The following is a 21168-nucleotide window of genomic DNA, read 5'->3' as shown; positions in this document are numbered from 1 at the left end:
TGAATGAAGGATTAAAGAATGAGGGGTAAACAATAGGAGTTATGCCACTTTTACTCCACTGGGACGTTTTCCTTCCATTGCGTCCTTCTTATTACGGCAATCAGCGCAGAGGAAAGGCCCTTGCCAGGGCTTTGAGCTCATGGAGAAGATAGATCCAGCGTGAACCGAGATGCCCTCGCTTGGTGCAAGATCAACTTGACATACAGCACACATGAACAGGCCAGATGTTGACTGTGCCATGAAGTCATCGTTTCCCAGCCTGCAAGAATGATAGTTTTAACATTAACAAATGCATAGAGTAAGAAATTTGACCATAGCAGAACAAGAAATGATGATGTGAAATTTCCAAACCAATGATTCTAAAATCAATTAATATAGGAAGCTTTCTAAGAAATAGAGCAAAACAAAAGCATGATTACTTTGCAATATGAAAGGTTAAATGTCGCTTGCAACTTATATTTCAAGTAAATTTGGTTCAACATCAACAAGGACCTAGAAAACCTACTTACCTAGGATAAAAAAGGCAAGTATTTGATAAACTATCCCTGATGTTGAAGCATGCATTCACACGATACTTAACTGGCACACAATAACTACTTTCTAACCTTATTCTGACACTTCAACAATTACACCATCATTGTACATGTTTAAGGATAGGATGATAATGTAAAGGGTTGCATTAGAACAGTAACCAGCTGGAAGCCTGAAGATTAAGCATCCACATCGATTGACAAAACAGTTGGAATTGAACAAATTCTTGGCTTATAAAAGAACGATAAAAAATAATCATCATTTTCCCTTTATAAATTAACACCCATTTTTAGGTAGAAAACTAGTGGATAAGCAGGTTTTAAGTTATTAGGCCATAATAAGAACAAACTCACTTCTTATCAAAGTAAACATTGAAAGAAACATCCTTGCATAGAAAATTATATTATCATGCAGAACATGGATCGCTTGAAGATATTGGCATTGAATGCATGGTTGTGATCCATACAGCACATTCAGGAATCAAACAGGCACACTGACCTTTCAGCAAGCATTGCTGAGCCTTCTTCAAAAAGTTCCTCTACAATTCCAACAGCCGATAGCTTCTTTGATAGTTTATTAGCTGAAGCACAGGATTTCTTCCTGAATAACAGAGCCCTAAGCTTGTTCTGCTTCTTTGGAGGTGTTGAAGGTTGTACTGTAGTATCAGGAGGAATTATATCCACAACTATGCAGGTTGTATCATCCTTTAGCCCCCTTGTTCTTAAAGCTTCCTAAACAATGATCCATTAAATACAATAAATAACAAGTATAGGCTTTTAAGGTGATTCTGGTTCAAACAAGGCTGGCAAGGAAAAATAGTACAAAAATGAATAGAAATCACCTTCACAACTTGCCTAGCAGCAAGTTCAGCAGGCAACCCACGGCATGATTTTGCTGCCATATCTGAGGACATAGCATCCCAGATGCCATCAGAAGCAATTATAAGCCTACCTCCTGCATTTGATAGCTTTTATAAAACCAATGTTAGGTCGCTTTCTTAGTAATATCTGAGACCATTCCATAAAGTCGACAACTAAAGAAGTAAAGCAGCAAAAGTTTTAACATAGGAATTGAATTCATTAACTTAAGCAGCTAAACAAGGAAAATACCTTAACTTGTTTGACATATGGTATTGGAACTATATATTCCCCAACATCCATGTCTCCAATTGACCTGGAAAGGCATAAACCCCCTGGCCAACAGCGAAGTGGACCAATCTGTAAGCATTAAACAGACAACTATTGAATTTGATTCTGATAATCATAGAATTAATATATATAAGTTTTATTGAAAAACAAAACCGTAAGCTTAAAATGCAGCTCACCTCTGTTCCACCAACAATGCTTAGGCGCCCAACTTCACCACCACTTGCAGTTACACGTTCTCTCCTACATGTATACAAAAACCAGTTAATAGGCACATCCAAGCAAAGACGAGAACACGGGGTTCATGATGGATACATACTCTTCTACATTCTCTTCAAGCCTATGATCAACAGTTAAGGTGGAAACAGCACCACCCTGAGTATCTAAAATACAACGAGAATCTCCAACAGATGCAACCGTCACAGTCCAACCATCAACTATAACAAATGTGGCTGTTGTTCCAGAAGTCTCTCCTGAATGGAGACAGTCACAGGAGTAAAGTACAATTAGTTTGGTTAAGTTCACAACAATTATGACTCAAAATGGTAATCGAAAACAAAAATCATAGCCCAAAGAAGAGTTAGAGACCCATACCTCTGCTCTGGAATTCCTTATCAGTCTTCACAAACCCAGCAACCAATGCCCGTGGTAAAGCTTGAAGCCACTCCTCTCTCCCTAACCCACGGGGAATAGCACCCAACACGTGACTTAACAAATTCTCCCTCGTAAAAATTGCTGCTGCATTTCCATTGTGCCCATCAAAGATCTAAGATTTAGCAGATAGCATTATGTAAGCCTCAAAGATTTGGCTATTAACTTGCAAAAAATACACTTGAGCGTGTAGATTCACACTACAGACTAGAAAAACAAATCTTAAACAACATAAATACACAAATTTGCACCTCGTGATAGAAAAACTGTAAAATACAGCTCCTGACAATGATCAAGTTTCATAGTAAGAAAGGGAGAGAGAGAGAGAGAGAGTTACCGCAAATGCAGAAAACGTAGAAGAAGGATTCCCCGGGACTCGTTGACAATCAGTCTTAATCAAGAAATAATCCTCTCCTTTCCTAGATTGAGCTGCATGGCCATATCTCACAGTGGGCTTCTCCATCTTCTCATTCCTCATCTCTCTGCTGATCAGAGCAGCAAGAGGCACAAGATTATGATGGTGACGCCTACCTTCTCCAGATGCCATGAATACCTCCCCAAACGATTTTGCCTTAGTTCTGAGAAAAATTCAAACTATCTGCTCCGCTCCCTCAAAAGCATACTGCTAGGGAGCGCCTAAATATCCTAATCCTGCATATAAAGCAACTAAACCCAAAACTCAAATTTCCCAGAATCGAAGTCCTCTTTTATAAAAGTCACCAGCCCACTGTACTTCTTGGCAAATAAGACCAGATTTCCGAAATATGAACAAAAACTTCAAATTTCTTCTAAATGAGCTCAAATACGATCTGCATTTGCCATTTAGGAAAACAAAACACTAGGTCAAGCGTAGATCTGTAAACACCTGGAACAACTAAAACAAATTGTTTTATAAGAGTAAGTGCAAAGCGATATAATGGAATTAATTGTTGAGCAATTGCATGCTTTGTTTGGTAGCTAAGAAAATATGATGAAAATGAAACTGATATGGGTATGACAGCCATAATTTAAGACTAAACAAGATCCAATATTTCAGAAAACAAAGAGTAAGGTACGCGACACTAACCCAGTAACTCAGGCTTCTCGGAAAACAAAAAAATCAATTTCGATTATATTTTTCAGTGATTTTTCTTAGGAATCAAACAGATACAAATATTCCAACAGACATGGAAGAGTTAATGTGGGTTACCCTCGAGAATGTCTTAATGCATTCCACGCAAAACCAAATGGAGATCTGATTCGACATTAAGCAATATGAACCACTCGAAGAAGGGAAAAAAAAAAAAAAAAAAAAAAAAGAAAAGAAGGAAATCAACACGGAAACAAAACGCGTTTATATGACAGGGTATGAACTATAAAACCCATTAATCTAAACCCAAAATCCTGAATTAAAGAAAAAAAAAAAAAAAAGCATTGAATTTTTTCGAGTCAGCTTCAGAACATTTTCCTCCACCGAACCCACAAAAGAAAAAAATTAAATAAAATAAAATAAAGGCAAAAGACAGATACTTTATTGCATTTTTCTTCGGGAAAAAGAAATGCCACGAAAATTCGGTGACAAAAAGCTTTAACTTTTTTATTTGAAGAAATAAAGCAAAAACAGTAACAGAGAAAAAATGGGTTTGTTTGGCAGACTACACCACACAAAGCAATCTTATTCTGATAAAAACCCACATTCAGATTCTGTTAAAAGTCGGTTTCCCAAAAACAAATATTAAAAAAGCCAAATCTTTTTTTCTGCTAATTTTGTCTCTAAAAATAAAAAGTTTGCTAACCAAGGAAAAAGCACAGAGTAGATGCGGTAAAAAATAAAGTATTTTTTTTCCTCAAGTATAAGCATTTAACGCTTATGCAAAATGTAAGTGCTTTTTTTCCGAATGCTTGTTCTTCTAATTGTATGATTCTTTTTTTTTTTTTTTTTTCCTCTCTATCTTGTAGATCTTGCAGAGTGTTTTTGCTGGAAAATTAGATAATCAAAAAATTATTCTATCTATAATCCATTATTTATTATTTTTATGTGTGTTTGGAAGTTTGGTTACGTGTCACAATGACAGCATGCGACAGCATAATAAGGATGTTTATAACTGCAGAGGATGTAAGGCTGTGCTACTGTAAAGTGATCTTACTCAACACTTTCATGAATCCTGCTTTGTAAAACTTTTCCAAAAAGAAAAAAGTTTGATCAATGAACGTGGTGGTCGTATTTGTTCAATGAATATCCAAACAGAAATTATTCATCTTAAAACATAAAATAAGGGGGAAAAAAACAAAAAACAAAATGTTTGTGGAACTAAAGAAGTGAACTTTTTCTAAACATATGTCCAAGATTAATTTTCCAAAATTATTCATTTTAAATTTCATAATTATTTAATATTAATTTTTAAAATTTATCATTAAACTTTGTAATTTTATATTTATTGCTTCGGCTACTTTGTGTTTCACTAGTAAATTTTGACACAATATTATCTTATAGGCTTTAAAAAAAATTACATAGAAAATGGATTCTATATATATATATATATATAAAGTTTGTGTATGAAATACAATAATAAATATTCAGAAAAATTAAAGAAATTTATGTGATCATCTTTAGCTAAACTCAAAAAAAAAAGAATAAATAAATAAATATATGTTTTTCTTTTTTCATTTTTTCCTTTTTTTTTTGTGTAAATAAATATAAGTTAAGAAAGGGTGAAGAATTAGCAGAGAAATTAGAGTGAAAAAGCCAAGGAAGGGACAGAGGAAGCAGCTTTTTTGGTCCTATAAATTAGAGAAGGTCTGGTGGGGGAGGGTGCATGTGTTTCTGTGAGGGCAATGATGTGGACACGCGGGACAGTCACCACGTTTGTGTGGTTGGAAGGACGAGTTTCGCTGCAGTAAGGTGCAGGTGTATTTTTTTTTTTTTTTTTCTGGTGGTGTGTACGGCTACCTTTTTCTTAATTGAGTGTGGACCCCACTCCTTTGGTCAACTCTCAATGCTATTGCTAATGGAGTTGGACCACCTTCTCCGTTATCGATTTGGAGTCTTTTTATCTGCCGCCTCTCTTCATCAACTACAGACCCCACACAGCTTTGAGGTCTGCTTTGATTTTGTCCCTTGTTCGTTTTTTCGAGCTTTTAAATTTTGTAATTTTTACTTCAACAATTATTATTATTATTAAGGATAGGAAAAATCGAAATTTATTTATTTTAAGGTTAAAAATATAACTTTAGAATCGACCTAATTTTGGTTTTTTTTTATATATATAATATATAAGATAATTGAGGCTTTGTTGTTTTTATAATGAAAAATTTGCAAAAATAAGTAGATTGATAGAAATATATATGTCTACATTATAGAAATGCCCTTGACTCATAATGAAGTAATGGGAGGTAGAGATGATTTCAATATTTATGTATCAAATTGGTACAAAATAATAGAGCACTTGCATGAAAAATAGCATGTATTTGTTAGCTATTTCACTTAGTTATATATTCTAAAATTTCATTTAAAAAATTGTGAATTAACTTTATTTTATATATATATATAATATGCACATGCGTTCGAACAATTAACCTGCATGTAAATTTCCATTCATGTAAAATTTAGTTTGTAAAAGGAGGATATATAAAACAGCTTATGCAGTACTTAGTGATTTCAAAATAATTATGTAAACATCAAAATAAACGTGAAAATAACAGTAAATTAGGAGAATATGTAAAAGGAGGATATATAAAACAGCTTATGCAGTACTTAGTGATTTCAAAATAATTATGTAAACATCAAAATAAACGTGAAAATAACAGTAAATTAGCAGAATATGCCTCCTAGAGCTTTTACACATTCTAGAAAAAAATTTTAAAAAAAAATAATAATAATAACAAACTTTCTTGGTTCTATCTGTTTTGTTTGACATGTTGATATCAATTTATTTAAGGAAACGTAAATCAATAAGAAATAAAAGGAATATGAAAGAAACAAATCAGATGCTCAGTCACTGCATAAAGATATCGACACCCCAATGTGTATGCACATGCAACTACTTTATTATATATATATATATATAATCACAATGTATATATAAAATCACAATGTATTTCATATATTATAATATAAGATAAATGTGAGAATTTTTATGATCCAGTGTAAGCATATATAATACACAATCAAAGTGAGAAAGACCATCTGGTGAGTTAGCATGTGGTGGTCTATTAAGTGGCCAAAAATATAATACGTCAGCTAAGAAATATATATATATATATATATATATAATTGGTGGCCAGGGTCGTAGCCCCATGAGGGCTACCAACAAATATATATTGTATTATATAATAATACATATAGGTATCCAATGTTCCATGATAAAAATCAACATTTATATGATATACAAATGTATAACCCTCTCTCGGACCTCCAATATTAGTCGGCAACAGCTTCTTGGTTTATAAATTATGCTTAGAAAACAAATTCTGAACCCAACTTTAGCATGATGCAGAAAAACATCTGTCAAAAAAAAAAATATATATGTAATTGCAATCATTTCTTTCTTTACCCTCTCGGCAATCAAGGTCAGTCTCTATGTGAAACTCGATAAAAACCAATTTAATTAGTTTTAATAAAGCAGAGCAACCAAATTAAATGCCTATAGAGTAGGTCTCACTTTCACAAATTCCATTGCAAATGACACAACCATAAGTTAATACAAACCAAGTGACATGTGACAGCATCAACTCCTCTAAATCTCTAATAAGATTTGCATATAATTGCTCTCCATATCCCACATACTATTCATAATATTACTTTATTAAAATTCTGAACATAAAACCTCTCAGGCCAAGGCAGAGACATGATACCCCTATTAATCAAGGTTTTAGGGTTCAATATTTATAGGTTTATCCTTGTTGATGGAACATTATAGTAACATAATACCCCTATTAATGTCTTTGTTTAATTATTAGTAACAAAAACCACAACATTTGTGACTAAAAAGTAAAATTGTAGAGCGGGGGAAAAAAAGAAAGAAAAAAAAAAAAAAAAAAAAACACCCAACCATATGCACTATAATTTACCAAAAAGAACTATATATGAAGGCACTATCAAAATCAGCATCAATATAGAAGCAGCAATGCTTTTTGTCACTGATGGCTGATGAATGGTAGGCAATTGAGAATGATACGCAACATTTAATTTGGGTTGAGCTTAGGTGGTTAGATAATTGAATAGCAGATGAGAAGTCGTGGTTGGGAAGAAGGATGTAGTTGGGAGGGAGCAGTTATGACACTGGTACAAGAAATTGAGTTCTCTCAATTCTCGAGCTGCAATATATGGCGTTTCCAAAATAAATAAATAAATAAATCTCACTCTATCGTTCTATTGGTCAATCCTGTCGCTAATTTGCTTCTTTAAGTTCATTTGTTATACAAAATTAGAGTGGATTGAGATTGAGATTGGGATTAGCTTTGAAAATGGATGAAATAAAAATAATTCAGTTTGATACCAATTAGGTATGATTGATTTTTTTTACATATTCGTATAATTATAATCAAATTGATTTTTCATTGAAACAAAACGATTTAAATTAAATAAGTTCAATGAAAAAAAATTCTTTATTTAATTATTTTGTAAATACTATTATTTAATAAATGTATAAAATCATTAATATTACTTAGCAAAATTGTATCTATTAATCTAAATATTCATAAAAAGGGAAAAAGCTAGAGAAACAAAAATAAAAATCAAATTTAAAAAAAAAAGAAAAAAAGAAATGGAAAGATAAGAAAAGAAAAAATTGAAATTGGAACTTATGTAATAAAAAAATAAACAAAGATTAAAAAAAAAAAAAAAGGGAAGAAAAAGAAGAAAAGAACAAAGATTAAAAAAGTTCCCAAAATTTGCTAAAATTTTGCTTGGTGGCATCAAGAGACCCACAATGATATTGTCTTTCTTTTGCTGGCCATGGTTTTATTTTTAGAAAGAGAAAGTTTGCGTTTTGAAAGAGAAGAAGAGGGGAGAGAGAGGGGCTAGTGTTTTGGAAAGGAAAGAGAAGAGAGAGAGAGAGAGAGAGAGTAAATTGTCAACTCAGCATATCTAACATATTTTTTTGAAGTAAATGGTACTTTCATAGGTTTTTTCTTTTTCTTTTTTTTTTTTTGGTTCTCTCACATGAGAGCTCTTTGAAAGAACCATTTGAGAGTTTTCTCTTCTTCTTCTTTTTTTAATCCAATATGCCAAACAATTTTTTTTTTTTTCTGATAGAAACAAACAATTTATTTGATGTGGCAAGCAACTGATAGAGCAATAAATAGAACATTAGAGATGCTCTAATCTTGCCCATCAAATAAGGTCTTTATGTCTTATTTGCTAGTGGACATTTGATAAAAGTTTAAAGTATATATATATATTTTTATACCCATATATTAGTAAAAATTAATTGTATATTGAAAATTTTAGTTTGAATAGTTTGAAGATCTAAAGTTTAATTTTTAGAATAATTTAGATATTTAATTATTAAATTTGTTATAATTTGATTTAATCCCTAATTTGATCAAATAAATTCTAACAAAATTCTTACCAAGTTGATTGTTATAAAAAAAAAACATTTGTTATAAAAAAAGATATTAAAATGTTGATTATTGGGAAAAAAAAAAAAAAAGTACAACCGTTACCAAGTTGTTGGCCAAAATTGAGCATTGACCCAGTCTCAACAAAATGAAAAAATTTATAGTTTAAATCGTTAGTTTTAGAAATTTTTAAATTAAATTGTAAAAATTAAGTCAAAAATGCCAAAATACAAAATATAAGTATGTGTTATATAATATAACCTTTATCAAATTAGGACTTAAGACCCTTTTTTGTTCTTCGGTATAATAGGACTTTTTTTTTTTTTTTTATAATGAAAAGTATAATGGGACTTAAGACCGTTGAAACCAGTTTTAAGATCGTGTATTAACTAGTAATACATTTTTTTTTTTTTTGGTGAAATAGTAATGCATTTTTTTGATCATATGTCAAAAGGGATTTTCACGTTTTCATGCTATTTGCATCATATGACAGAGCAATGAATTATAAAACATTGATGGACTGCTTTTCTGTCACTCAGAAAATGTGTGGCCTATATACTCTGCCATAATTTATAAGCAAAATCAGTTGGGAATCATTTCATATTTCATAGCAAAACGAGCGGAAGTGAAAAAATCTCAAAAGCATAGACGCTCTATTTTAATTTTCACTTTTGGATTTTTCTACTTCTTTCCAAACATCAAATTTAGATTGCCCTTTTTCTTCACATGAAATAAAAAGGCTTATTTAAAAAATAAAATTAGAAGCCAAGTCATAAAAATCAAATAGATTTTTAGAGTAGCTTATAAACAAAATTTATCATTGCCAATGGACAGACAAGAGTTGGTTGATCACAAAAATTATTCTAATCCTTTTGTCACGAGAGAATGTATCTGTTTCTTTGTACATTACGTTTTGTTTGTAGAAAAAGATAGCACATGACAATTGTATTGAAATCCCATGAGGCAAAAAATGGAAATAATAATCCTTGAAAATCTCAGTGGAAATAATAACAAAAGGAGGAGAGACACAGTGTGCAACTTGGTATATATATTTATAATCATCTTCCAACAACCTCCTACCAAATCCTATGACCTTTTAACATTCTGATAGAATTCCCCAAAGCATAGCTGTTACATTGGATCAATAATCATAGCCAAATTGTCCCCTTTTCCATTTCCTTTCATGCTTTGGGCACAAGGAAATATTGGAATGGATAATTGAAAAGGGTTTGAAATCCAAAGAGGTATAGAAATTAGCAAAGAATTGACGTGGAATATTGGCTGGGAAATGGGGGGGAATTTTTCTTTGACCCTACATGAGTGGCTTGTTTGTTCCACATACAAGGGACAGCCAACCACTGGCTTACCAGGCTGGGGTCCGGTATTGAAGATAGCGTATCCAGCCGAACATGCCCCAAGAAATTGCAATTCATATCGTTTTGCAGGTTGCTGGCTACATACATGGTACCTTTGTTACATATTCCTCTCGCATCACACCCTACCCAAGACAATACTCCACACACTTTTTGCATAATTAGCATTTTGATTGCTTTCGTTAGCATTTATAACCTACCAGAATAATAATAATAATAATGGTACTTACCAAGATGAGAATTTTAACAAAAAAGTAGTGAGATACTCTCAAGCCACACCAAAGTTGGGTTACATGTCCTCGTTACCAAGAAGCTTTTGAAATCTATTCCCCTTGTGGGTTTGCATTTTCATCTAAAATGTTCATTCTGTATAATATATTAAGTTAAATGAGAGAATACATGAATAAGAGAATAATATTATTCATTTTTTTCTTGTTTATACATGTATGTGGCTACAAATTTTCTTATCTATGTATGAATAATGTACAGGTTACTTTTAAATTCTAATAAATAAGAAAATTTGTATCTCATAAAACGAAGATATGAAGGAATACTATGTGAATCATAGAACGAAGATATGAAGAAATACTACATGATTCACATCTATAATATCCTTAGTCTATCCTATAAGAAAGAAGTGGTATGGAATTTTGACCATTTTCGCTGATCAAAATGGTTCAAAAATGGCAGCTTTCTTGTGTTTTGGCTTTGGTCTCATGTTTTTTATTTTTTTAATTAAATTTATAAAACGACTTCGTTTTACTATTAAAAAGTGCAAAACGACCTTTTTTATAAAAAGCAGAATGATATAACTATTTAAAATTTTCTAACCCCTTGGAATTACATAAATAACCTTTTAATTTGGATTTCAATGAATCAAAAAAAAGGTTAAAATGGTAGTTTAAGTGTCTACGTCTTTCCAAAATTAAAATAGGTAGTTTATATTTTATATTTACCATGTCTTTTCTGTTTTACCCTTTTTTCCGTTTTTGTGGTTGCTCGATTTGACCTCTTAGTGGTACCCATCACACAAAGACAGCAAAAAAAAAAAAAAGAGCGTTTTTTTTTTAATAGAAAGTAACGAGTTAAATTATTTATTTATTTATTTTATTTAAATTTTGGTATTATAATATGTTTTCATTATTTTCTTATGAAAGTAATATTTCACTACTATTAGAATTTTATAGATTGGAATCAACATTTATTTTTGGTAAATTAAAAAAATTGTTTCTTAATTTTGATTTTATTCCTTTACAATATCAGCAATGTAATTTTAAAAATTGAATGCAATGTCAATATGTGTCAATAAATTAATATTTTAAAATCAAATTTTGATTATCATCTTTAACTTGACATAAAATTTTAAAAATAATCATTTTCATTATATGTATGTGTATGTGTGTTAATGGGAGTTTTAAAAAAATTATGATATATTATTTTATATTATTTTTAAAGTAATTGTTTTTGTTTTTGGAGGTATGAATATATATATATATATATAGTTGAATTTTACCGTGCAAATAGTTCATGTGAGGATTGCATCTAAAATTGATACATTTTATATGTAAATATCGACTTTGATGTGTACAGTGTATAGCAGAGCCGAAGCTTGCATAAAAAAAATATTGATTTTAGATGATTTTATATACGGACCGTCCACATCGTAAAAAAATCCTATATATAAGATCGACAGTATTATACATCAACACACGTGCAAGATATAAACATGAAGAAATATTGCTCTTGGACTCTTAATAGAGAAAGACCAATGATTCATTATTAGCCTATGCAGTGGGTATATTTGTTGACATGAAATTTCGGCTCCTACTTAACCGAATTCCCTTTTTTTTTTTTTTTTTTTACTTTTAGGTTCTTTTTTTAATTTTTAATCCATAATAACCAGCGGCGTGGAGTTGTTGCACATATGTGCCAGGAGAGAAAAGATTTTTCTATGGTTATTCTAAATATATCCTCAGCTAACAGTTTGAATAGAACGCACTTCTAACACTTGTTCCACTTTCGGAAGTTCCTGTGTTGTTATACCACCAGATCTTGACTTTATTTTTTCAGGAAATACAAAATGGCTCAAAAGAGTTCAATCTCTAGGAGTAAACTTTTTACAAAGCAACCTCGAGGTGCATATACGGCGGTGCCGTTTTTTTTAAAAATTTTTTTTTATGAAAAATCTTGTAATTAAAGAACTCTATTACTAATTTTGAGTGATCTTCAAGTCTCATTTAGACACAGAATCTGAAGAAATTAATAAAACAGAGGAAACTCTCCAGTTTCAATATTTCATGTGGTTCTATATTTGGCCCACAGTCCAGCTAGGCTCAATCAACGCCGTCAACATCTAAAATGAACTAAATCCAGAGATGGGCCAACTTTTTATGACTCAAATGAAGAGAAGGCTGGACCCAAAGTTTCATGAATTAAAGGTAAGCCCACACATTTGGGCCAGTTTGGGCTCACTCCGGCCTACTATAGAAAGATAATTCAGGCCGAACCAAGCCCAGCTCATGTGGACTAGCCCAGAATATCAAAAAGAGAAATTCAGCCCATTACCCCTCTCTTGGAGGGTTTAATAAAATATATCCATACATTCTCATACTTTTTTAATTTATCCTTTTTTTTTTTTATCTATTTTGTCCTTAAAAAAATTTAAAATGACTTGAGTGTCCTCTTTTTTTTTTTTTTTCTTTTCCCTTCGAAACACCCACACCGGATAATCCTACACGTATTTTGTCCTAAATTCCTGCACTCTTTCTTCCTTCTTTCCACAGATAATTTCCCATTGAAAACAAAAAAAAAAAAAAAAGTCTGCTTTCTTCTCTTAGCTTTGTTCTTTCTCTGTGAAAAGCATCCCTCACTTTAGTTATTTGTGTATTTTTATTAGTTGGATTATTTGGGAAAAAAAAAAACAAATCTTGATACATGGGAAAAAGTTCTTGAAGAGACTTGAAGGGGTGCTTCCACAGTGCTTTCCTTCTCAGAACCAAGCGACAAGAGTGATGGTAGTTTTGGATATTCTGTCGAACCATTTCCAAGATGAAGAGTACCTTGGCGATCAGTCAAAGGCTATTTGGAATGAAGATCCTGTTATAAAGGCTGCCTTCGAATGCTTCAATGGCAAGTTGAGGAGTTTGAAAGCTTCGTTAAGGAAAAAAATGCTAACAACGATTTGAATAACCAAATTAAAGCTGGTGTTTTACCAGAAAAGAAAATAAATTTTATTTAATTTTATATTAAATAAGGATAATTTAGGCATATTAAAAAATCGATGGGTAAAACAAAAATTATTTAAATGGAAAAGGTACATTTCATCCGGCCTCTAGAAAAAAAGGCATTGAACCAAATACCCCTTATCAAAATGGACTTCTAATAAGGTATCACATTGTGACGCAATTCTATTCTATTCTATCCGTTATCAACTCCCATAATCGTCATCATAGAGAATTTACAAATTACTATTAGTAAATCTTTTTTTTTTTTTCCTTTTTTTAAAAGCTTGCTAGAATTCAATGTTTGGAATTAATTGAAGCATCTTGTTTTAATTTGTGGTATATATTTTCATTACCTTTTTCAGATGACATGCTGACCAATTTGATGTTATATAAATAATGTAAAGTTGATATTGTTTCAGAAAAATATTTATGTGGGGTCTTCCTTTCCTAAAATGTTAGCTAGGAAAGGGAATTGGAAAACAGAAAAAGATAAAGGGAATCTAGCAAAGATAAATAAATAAATAAATAGATTAAAAAAAGAAAAGTTAAAAAAACAAGAGAAAGCGGTACTGGATTTAGCGCTAAGGAGGAGCCAGAGAAGGAACAATTTTCCATTATCGGATCCCAAGGAAACGCTGTAACAAAACCCATTTCGTTTTTTCCAATGAAATTCAGAAGAAATGGGTAGGAAATCTGCTTCAATTCCCACTCAAATTGAGTACCAAACACGTCCTTAGAATTCCTACTGGTCCAACTTTTACCGCTTAAACCCTTCAAAGAAGCTAGAAGATAGACTCAATCCTAACTCGCTTTTTCTCTGTAATTAGGCGCAGTTCAATGTAACAGAGAGAAGCGAGCTCTTGCACGCATATATATATATATATATATATATATATGTGGATCGGCCATGAAAATATGATAATTTGGTTGGGTTTTATCGAGGTTTAAGAGGGAATTTCAAATATGGGTGGCTCTGGCGAATCATCCGAGGGTCAAAGCGCCAGAGATTTCATCTGCCACGCCGGTGCCGGTGCTGCTGCTGGTTAGCTTTTCTTTCCCGTTTCCTATTCAATCGCCTACTTTTTATGGGTTTCTTTCAAAATTTAAAATTTTGTTGATTACTGTTTCTGCTGTAATTCTGGCACGCATTTGACATTTGGGTGATTTTTCTTGTACAATTATTACATAATTGTTTATGTGGAGGGAGTATTAGATTCATTTCTTGCATTTTGGAGTCTTTGTGTTGCAATGATGATTGAGATTAAACGTTAGGAAAATTCTTTTTATTTCTTGATTTTCTTTTCAGTGAAAAAAAAAAAAAAAAGAGCTAGTTTTTGAGAGTTTTATGTGCCTTCCAGGTGCAATTGCTGCTACATTTGTGTGCCCTTTGGATGTGATCAAGACAAGACTTCAGGTCCATGGCCTCCCTTCTGGTCACGGAGGTATGCTAAAGTTTATGCTAACTCTGTGCTTTTGGTTAGAATTGCAGTAACTTAGAAATTTATATGGTAACAGTTTAACATTTTGGAGTTACTTCTTATTTCCCCATAGAATAAACGAGTAAAAGGCAGTGTTAATAGGAGACAAGTTTGTTACAGAAGTACTTATATAATTTCTAATGTTTTCTACATATGGAGGAATGATTTGAATTGAGCTACAGTATTTGGAATGACTCTAGATGATGTAGTAAATTATACATTCCTAGATTTGGTTTCTGTATCAAATTAGCTTCGTTAGCTACTTAAGCTTGTATGAGTATCAGGCAAATCTGAGACATTGTGGAGCACACTGCTTGCATGAATTTAATTTTAGTTCTGACTCTCTACAACTAACTGTTTGAATTATACAAGCATTATGCATCTGAATGTGAATTCTACAAGCATTCCTATGTGCAGATTGATATAAGATATTTTTCTGAGGCAAAATAGAGGTTTAGCTTATTAAGCATCAGAAATCTGTATGCAGATCTTATTTAGTCATATGAACTTCAGATGTAACTTGAACATATATGATGATTAATCTGGATAGTTACTGTTTCACATGTAGATAGGAATAACATATATACTTGGTTTAATGAATAGTTTTTATTGTGAATCTTATGAAGAATTATTATTATTTTGTTTTTACTTTCCCTTTGTCTTACCCAGGTAGTGTCATTATCACGAGTTTACAGAATATAATAAAGACTGAAGGTTTGAGGGGGTTGTATCGTGGCCTTTCTCCAACACTAGTAGCCCTACTTCCAAATTGGGCCGTAAGTATTCTTCTTTATTTGTTTCCAAAAACAAGGGTTTTGAAAAATCTTAGTTAATCCGTAAATTTGTTTGCAGATTACTCTCTTTGACGATTGCTTTAGCATGTTAGTATTAGTCAGTGCTTAGTTGGGCTTCGAATGTTGGGTTTCTGTAAACTTGATCTTAATATCTGGTTTCTAAAATCATCTTTCCATACTTCCCCTCACCTTTTTTTTATTTTTATGTTTAAAGCACATTTGGAGGCATTTAAAATTTTTCAAAGATGTGTTGCCCCCTCTAATACAAATCTAAGCCAGTCTCTAAAATGGCCATTTCTGCTGCACAGCTCATTTAGGGAGGTTGCATAATTTGTCATCTTAAATGTAGTCCGCTCATGAACTCATTGCTCCCACATCCCTTACAAAATGGATAAGATATATACATGTATTCAAAAATAAATGGAAACTGAACATGGGAAAAGGATACTGTTCCTTCCTTCTTCTTTGACTTATTTATAATTGTAGAAAATCTTATGATATTGCTTAGAAATTTTCAAATATCATATGACTTTTGAGGGAAGAATTTCCTCCACAACTCCTCTTGGTAGTGTGCTAGTGGCAAAGCCGTTCAGTATAACACTGTTCTAGATTTTATTCTAACAAATTAACTAAAGTTTTCCTCTAAACCCAATAGCATTTATTTGTCCTGTCCATTTTGCATCCCATCGTATTTCTTAATTAGTTGATGCAATCTCCTGGTGACGAAAGTGCTCATTTTATATGTAGGTGTACTTCACAGTTTATGAGCGACTAAAAGACCTACTCCATTCACATGGTTGGTTCTCATTGGTTCTTACTGCAGTAGTTTGTGCCCATCTTCTCTTGGGCTTCTTACATAATATACCATCCTGTTATTCACATTTAGTTTTGAACGGTCAAGATAGTCTTTATATTTGGTTGGTTTTCTGTTTTTTAATATTTGCTATTATAATATTATAGGGGATGGCAGAAATGAACTCACAGTTGGTAAAAACATGATAGCTGCTGCTGGTGCTGGGGCGGCTACTTCCATTTCAACAAATCCGTTGTGGGTTGTTAAGACCAGACTTCAAGTATGTTTTCCGTTCTAATGTTTTTAATTCACTCTTAAATTCCATGATATGAATTGTATTTTCCTCCACTCAATAATTATTCATTTCTAATATTCTCAAAAACGTTTATTGGAATCAATATTGCTTGTTAAAATTACTATCTACTGCTACTTTGGAAACTTGATATAATAGTTGGGCTCCTTCCGAACAGCTCAATCTTTTGGATTCAGTAGTAACCTAACATTGCTAAATATCTATGTACATGCATCAAGCAATTCTCATTCATGTGTGTATGGTACAATCTTGATTTTTGATGCTCTACTAATGTTATTTCCTTAATAATCGTCTCAGAATCTAAGTCATTATTTAACAATGTTTTCTCATGTGGTTCCTCAACTTTTTCTGCATTTTAAGACATTTATTTGTTTTTTCTTCTTTATTTAGACACAGGGAATGAGACCAGATATAGTTCCATACAAAAGCATGTTTTCTGCTTTGACAAGGATTGCACATGAAGAAGGTCTACGAGGATTTTATAGGTTTGTTTTTCTTTCAATAAATTTGTCAAAATGTATATCAGAACTTGTATGGTTTTGTGAAGAAGCGTAGCATAAAGTATCGCCTATTGTAAGATATATTTATGATATATTTGAAGATATTAAACATTCATATGAACATATTATTAATTTTATTTTCAATGGTATATTATTATTATTATTATACTATGATTCCAAGGAATTTTCACTTCATACTTTTTGAGAAAACAGCACAAATCTACAATAAACAAGTCGATTTTACATTTAAAAAAAAAAAAAAAAAAAAAAACTACCTCTTATGTTAGCACATGTTATAATAATAATATAACATATTTTTGGGTGAACTCGGGAAAGCCTGGTATTTGAGTCTCTGAAAGAGAACTAAGCGCTTTCATTCTGAAGCTGTTTAGTGACTGAATTTCTCGTTTTGCCCAAACGGCTATATGCAATTGATGAGTATAAGGATTGTTAGGATAAAGCATGTTTATCTTCCTATGTTTAAATCTCACCCTCCTTGGAAGAACCATGAAATTTTGGTTTATACACAAGGAACTGGATGAAAAATTGTCATGCGGTGTATAATTATTTTATTTCATTTTTCTAAGTACTCATTATACTATTTCTTACTGATTTGGAACAGTGGTATTGTGCCTTCATTGGCGGGGATAAGCCATGTTGCAATTCAATTTCCGGCTTATGAAAAGTTGAAGTGCTATTTTGCAAAAAGCGGTATGTATTTACTTGTCTTCTGAATTTGTTTACAGAAATTGCATATTTTATGTTTTAGCTTTGCTGATTAAATAGATAAAATTCTCAGAAAACACAACAGTTGATAAGCTAAACCCAAGCAGTGTTGCTATGGCCTCAGCAATCTCCAAAGTACTTGCATCTGTAATGACTTACCCCCATGAAGTATGAACCCTCTCTCTGTCTCTTTCTCTTAAATTTTTCTTCTATGTTCTATTTGATTTTATTATGACCAGGTCATGTAATTCTCTGACTTCCCGTTTGTATATGTTTTAAAAGGTTATTCGCTCCAGGTTGCAAGAACAAGGGCAGGCCAGAAACACTCAGGGCCAATATGCAGGAGTTATTGATTGTGTTAATAAAGTGTTTCAAAAGGAAGGTCTTCGTGGTTTCTACCGTGGCTGTGCTACTAATCTGATGAGAACAACTCCTTCTGCCATTATTACATTTACCAGTTATGAGATGATACATAGATTTTTGCAAAAGGTTATTCCTCCTGATAACAATCATTCAAAAGCATACCCTAAATCCGATGGCAGGGTGATATCTCCGCATCAAGGAAATGAAGGTTCAGGCCAAGCGGAAAATTCTACAGATTTCCAGCAATCACAAACACAAACAAATAAGACAACTCCATCAATACCATTTGGTAACGAAGATCAGCTAATCGCAAGACACTGATTGACTGCTATTTCATTTTGATCGATTGCCCTATGAGGGAATTTTCTGTAAGAATAGAGAATTTAACTTGAAAAAAGTGAATAAATCTAAGTGATTTTTTTTTTCCCCTTGTTTGGTTTATTTTGGCTTCAATAGCCTTCATTGTTTATGATTTGTTCAAATGGTTCTTTCCCCTTCTTCTGTGGGACAGGGAAGAAAAGAATTACTGCATTCTTTTTGGCTTTGTTAATAAATGAGTTTATGTAATTTAAAATTTCAGTTTGTTCATTCCACCAATAAAAACACTGTCAAATAGAGTTATTCCGATCTGATGGTTTGTAGCATTCAAATAATAGCATGCTCTATCATAATTGGTAAAGCTATTCACTTTACGCTTTAATGATCAAAAGAACTGCCAAATTGTGCGAATGTCACTGTCGCGTGTAATAAATTAATAAATCGATCAACTTCGTTTCTTCAATTTTCTTTTACTAACGCTACTCTGCAAGTTATTTGAATTTCACTAATAGGGCGTTCTTGATGAAGTGAAAGAATTGATACACACAAATTTCCACCCCCCCACATTTTAACAAATGTTCTACAAGAGCATCATATACAAGTATGCTTGGCTTTAATAAAAAAAGCAAAGCCTAGTTTTTGCTGGTATGAGCAGGCCTTATCTTAACATCTTTCCCTTTTTCACAATTTGAGATTAGGACCAGTTTTAAGTACTTTATAATATGGTCATGGTCCAGGTCATGGTCATGGTCCAAAAACCACTTTAACTTTTGCATTGAAAACACACACACAAAAAAAAAGGAAAAAAGAAAAAGGCAATAGTGTGCATACATAGTTACAAAATTTTGAATTTCCTTTTTATTATTCTCATCCATTTCAAATCTTTGGAGATCATATACAGGAATTGGTGAAAACTACTCATCTAAACAATTTCACAAAAAGCCGCAAAATTAATTGAAAGCAAATCACAAATATTATGATATTTTAACGTACCAAAATTAAATTAAATAATTAATTTTAGTTGTCCAAAAAAAGTAAGAAATAATTTTAGAAATTCTAGCGAAAAAAAAAAATTGTGCTTCCATAATTTTTTATTTTAAGATTTAACTTGACAGCTAAATATACAATAGAAATCATACTGAAAATTGGAGGGAAATTTTTACTTTTATTTATTAATAATTTCCGATTACCAATTTACTTTTCAGGATTCAGGAATAGTAACCAGAACTGGGCGCCAAGCCCTCCTCAATAACGACTTGTAACGCAAACCCGTCCAAACCGGTCTGGGTGAACCCGGTCCGTATTGCCAACCGGTCGAACTGCCATAAATTCCTTTACAAACCAAACCAAGCTCTCGATTTTCTCCTCCGAAGCCCCTCTCCTTGAAATTGTCGTCGCGACCTCTTTCACCTTCGAATGGCGGCGAAGACACGAACAGGTCCTTGAGACTCGGCCTCGGCGGCGCCAAAACCTTCTCGCTCTGGCTCTCTCTCTCGTTCCTCTTCTCTGGCAGAGGTTCCGGCCGCAACTGATAAGCCAGAGATTCCCTACGGCGAGGCGATCGGCGGCCGGTACTCCGAGTGAGAAGCATCCTCAGGGTGGTTTTCCGGCGACGGAGCTGAACGAGCGGTGATGTTCTCGGACTCCGAGTTGGAGACTGCGTCACACCGCACTGGGTTGCAAGAAGCTTGAATTTCTGCAGAGCTGCCATCTTTAGAGGTCAGAAAGTTGTTCTCTCTCTCTCTCTCTCTCTCTCTCTCTCTCGCTTGCTGTTTTCAATTTTTTATTTTTTTGTATCCTTCCTTTATATACTGAAAACGATTTGCAGTATTTTCAGTGGTGAATTTTTGAAATTCGAAACGGTAATATATTTAATGATGGTTTATTATGGGGGATGGAGCGGCTGGTTTTGATTGCTTCAGAGATGGAAAAAAGGATATCTTGGAAACTGATTGCTTCTGCTTCTTTTTTTCATCTTTGAATAGTGTTTGGGTTTTTCTTTCTTTCTTTCTTTTACTCTCTCTCTCTCTCTCTTTCTCTTTCTTTCTTTTACTTTTGCAATTTCAAAAAGAGAGAGAGAGAAAGAGCTTCAAAGGCCTGCAAGGAAAATGAGTCATAGAGAGACAAAAAAGAAAGAAAGTAGGTTCATTTTCCTAGTAAATTCTAATTGTATTGGGTTATGAAAAAGAGGCAGAGACTCTTATTAGTCATTGACTCAGTCTTCTCTCACTTTTGACTGTTAAGAAAAAAAAAAAAAGGAAAACAAAATTTGAATAATCAACGTTTTTGCAATTTTTCCACAAGAAAAATTAGTAAAATAAATAAATATTTTTTTATTAAAAGACTTTTTGTTTTTTTTTTTTTGGGGGGGCGGAAATAGGCATTGTCTCATAGACTTCAATCTAGTGTCTCTTCCTTG

General features: G+C 32.5%; 3 protein-coding genes across 5 annotated transcripts in view; 1 reads left to right on the top strand and 2 right to left on the bottom strand.

The window, feature by feature from the left end:
* Positions 1-4278, bottom strand: part of LOC107414241 (probable protein phosphatase 2C 15) — a 4563-nt gene extending 285 nt beyond the window's left edge. Inside the window, exons 1-9 of one of the 2 annotated variants that reach the window (XM_016022349.4) lie at positions 3394-4278; positions 2665-3136; positions 2271-2442; positions 1996-2149; positions 1856-1919; positions 1641-1748; positions 1373-1498; positions 1030-1262; positions 1-259 (exon numbers count right to left, since the gene is read on the bottom strand). The exon at positions 1-259 is cut by the window's left edge and continues 285 nt beyond it. In XM_016022349.4, coding sequence (XP_015877835.1) covers positions 40-259; positions 1030-1262; positions 1373-1498; positions 1641-1748; positions 1856-1919; positions 1996-2149; positions 2271-2442; positions 2665-2874 — 1287 coding nt within the window. In that variant the 5' untranslated portion in view covers positions 2875-3136; positions 3394-4278 and the 3' untranslated portion in view covers positions 1-39. The remainder of the gene's footprint in view (positions 260-1029; positions 1263-1372; positions 1499-1640; positions 1749-1855; positions 1920-1995; positions 2150-2270; positions 2443-2664; positions 3137-3393) is intronic. The other variant, XM_016022348.4, reaches the window with a different exon arrangement.
* A 9702-nt stretch (positions 4279-13980) lies between these two features.
* LOC107413351 (nicotinamide adenine dinucleotide transporter 1, chloroplastic) lies at positions 13981-19019 on the top strand. Of its 2 annotated transcripts, none has more exons than XM_060813354.1 (10): positions 13981-14182; positions 14292-14506; positions 14823-14906; positions 15612-15718; positions 16484-16532; positions 16697-16809; positions 17233-17327; positions 17965-18053; positions 18142-18236; positions 18351-19019. In XM_060813354.1, exons 2-10 carry the CDS (start codon positions 14428-14430, stop codon positions 18750-18752), a joined length of 1113 nt encoding a protein of 370 aa, XP_060669337.1. In that variant the 5' UTR covers positions 13981-14182; positions 14292-14427; the 3' UTR covers positions 18753-19019. The 2 variants fall into 2 exon arrangements, with proteins under 2 accessions (XP_060669337.1, XP_048318292.2); XM_048462335.2 differs by having other exon boundaries at positions 13986-14148.
* Positions 19020-19810: 791 nt separating this feature from the next.
* LOC107413337 (uncharacterized) lies at positions 19811-20991 on the bottom strand. The gene has a single exon (XM_048462336.2). The coding sequence runs from the start codon at positions 20458-20460 to the stop codon at positions 19951-19953; it is 510 nt and encodes a 169-aa protein (XP_048318293.1). The 5' UTR covers positions 20461-20991; the 3' UTR covers positions 19811-19950.
* Between the last annotated feature and the right edge of the window lie 177 nt (positions 20992-21168).

Source organism: Ziziphus jujuba, chromosome 12 (genome assembly GCF_031755915.1).
Source record: "Ziziphus jujuba cultivar Dongzao chromosome 12, ASM3175591v1".
Classification (NCBI taxonomy): domain Eukaryota; kingdom Viridiplantae; phylum Streptophyta; class Magnoliopsida; order Rosales; family Rhamnaceae; genus Ziziphus; species Ziziphus jujuba.
This window is presented reverse-complemented; position numbering and strand designations above follow the sequence as displayed.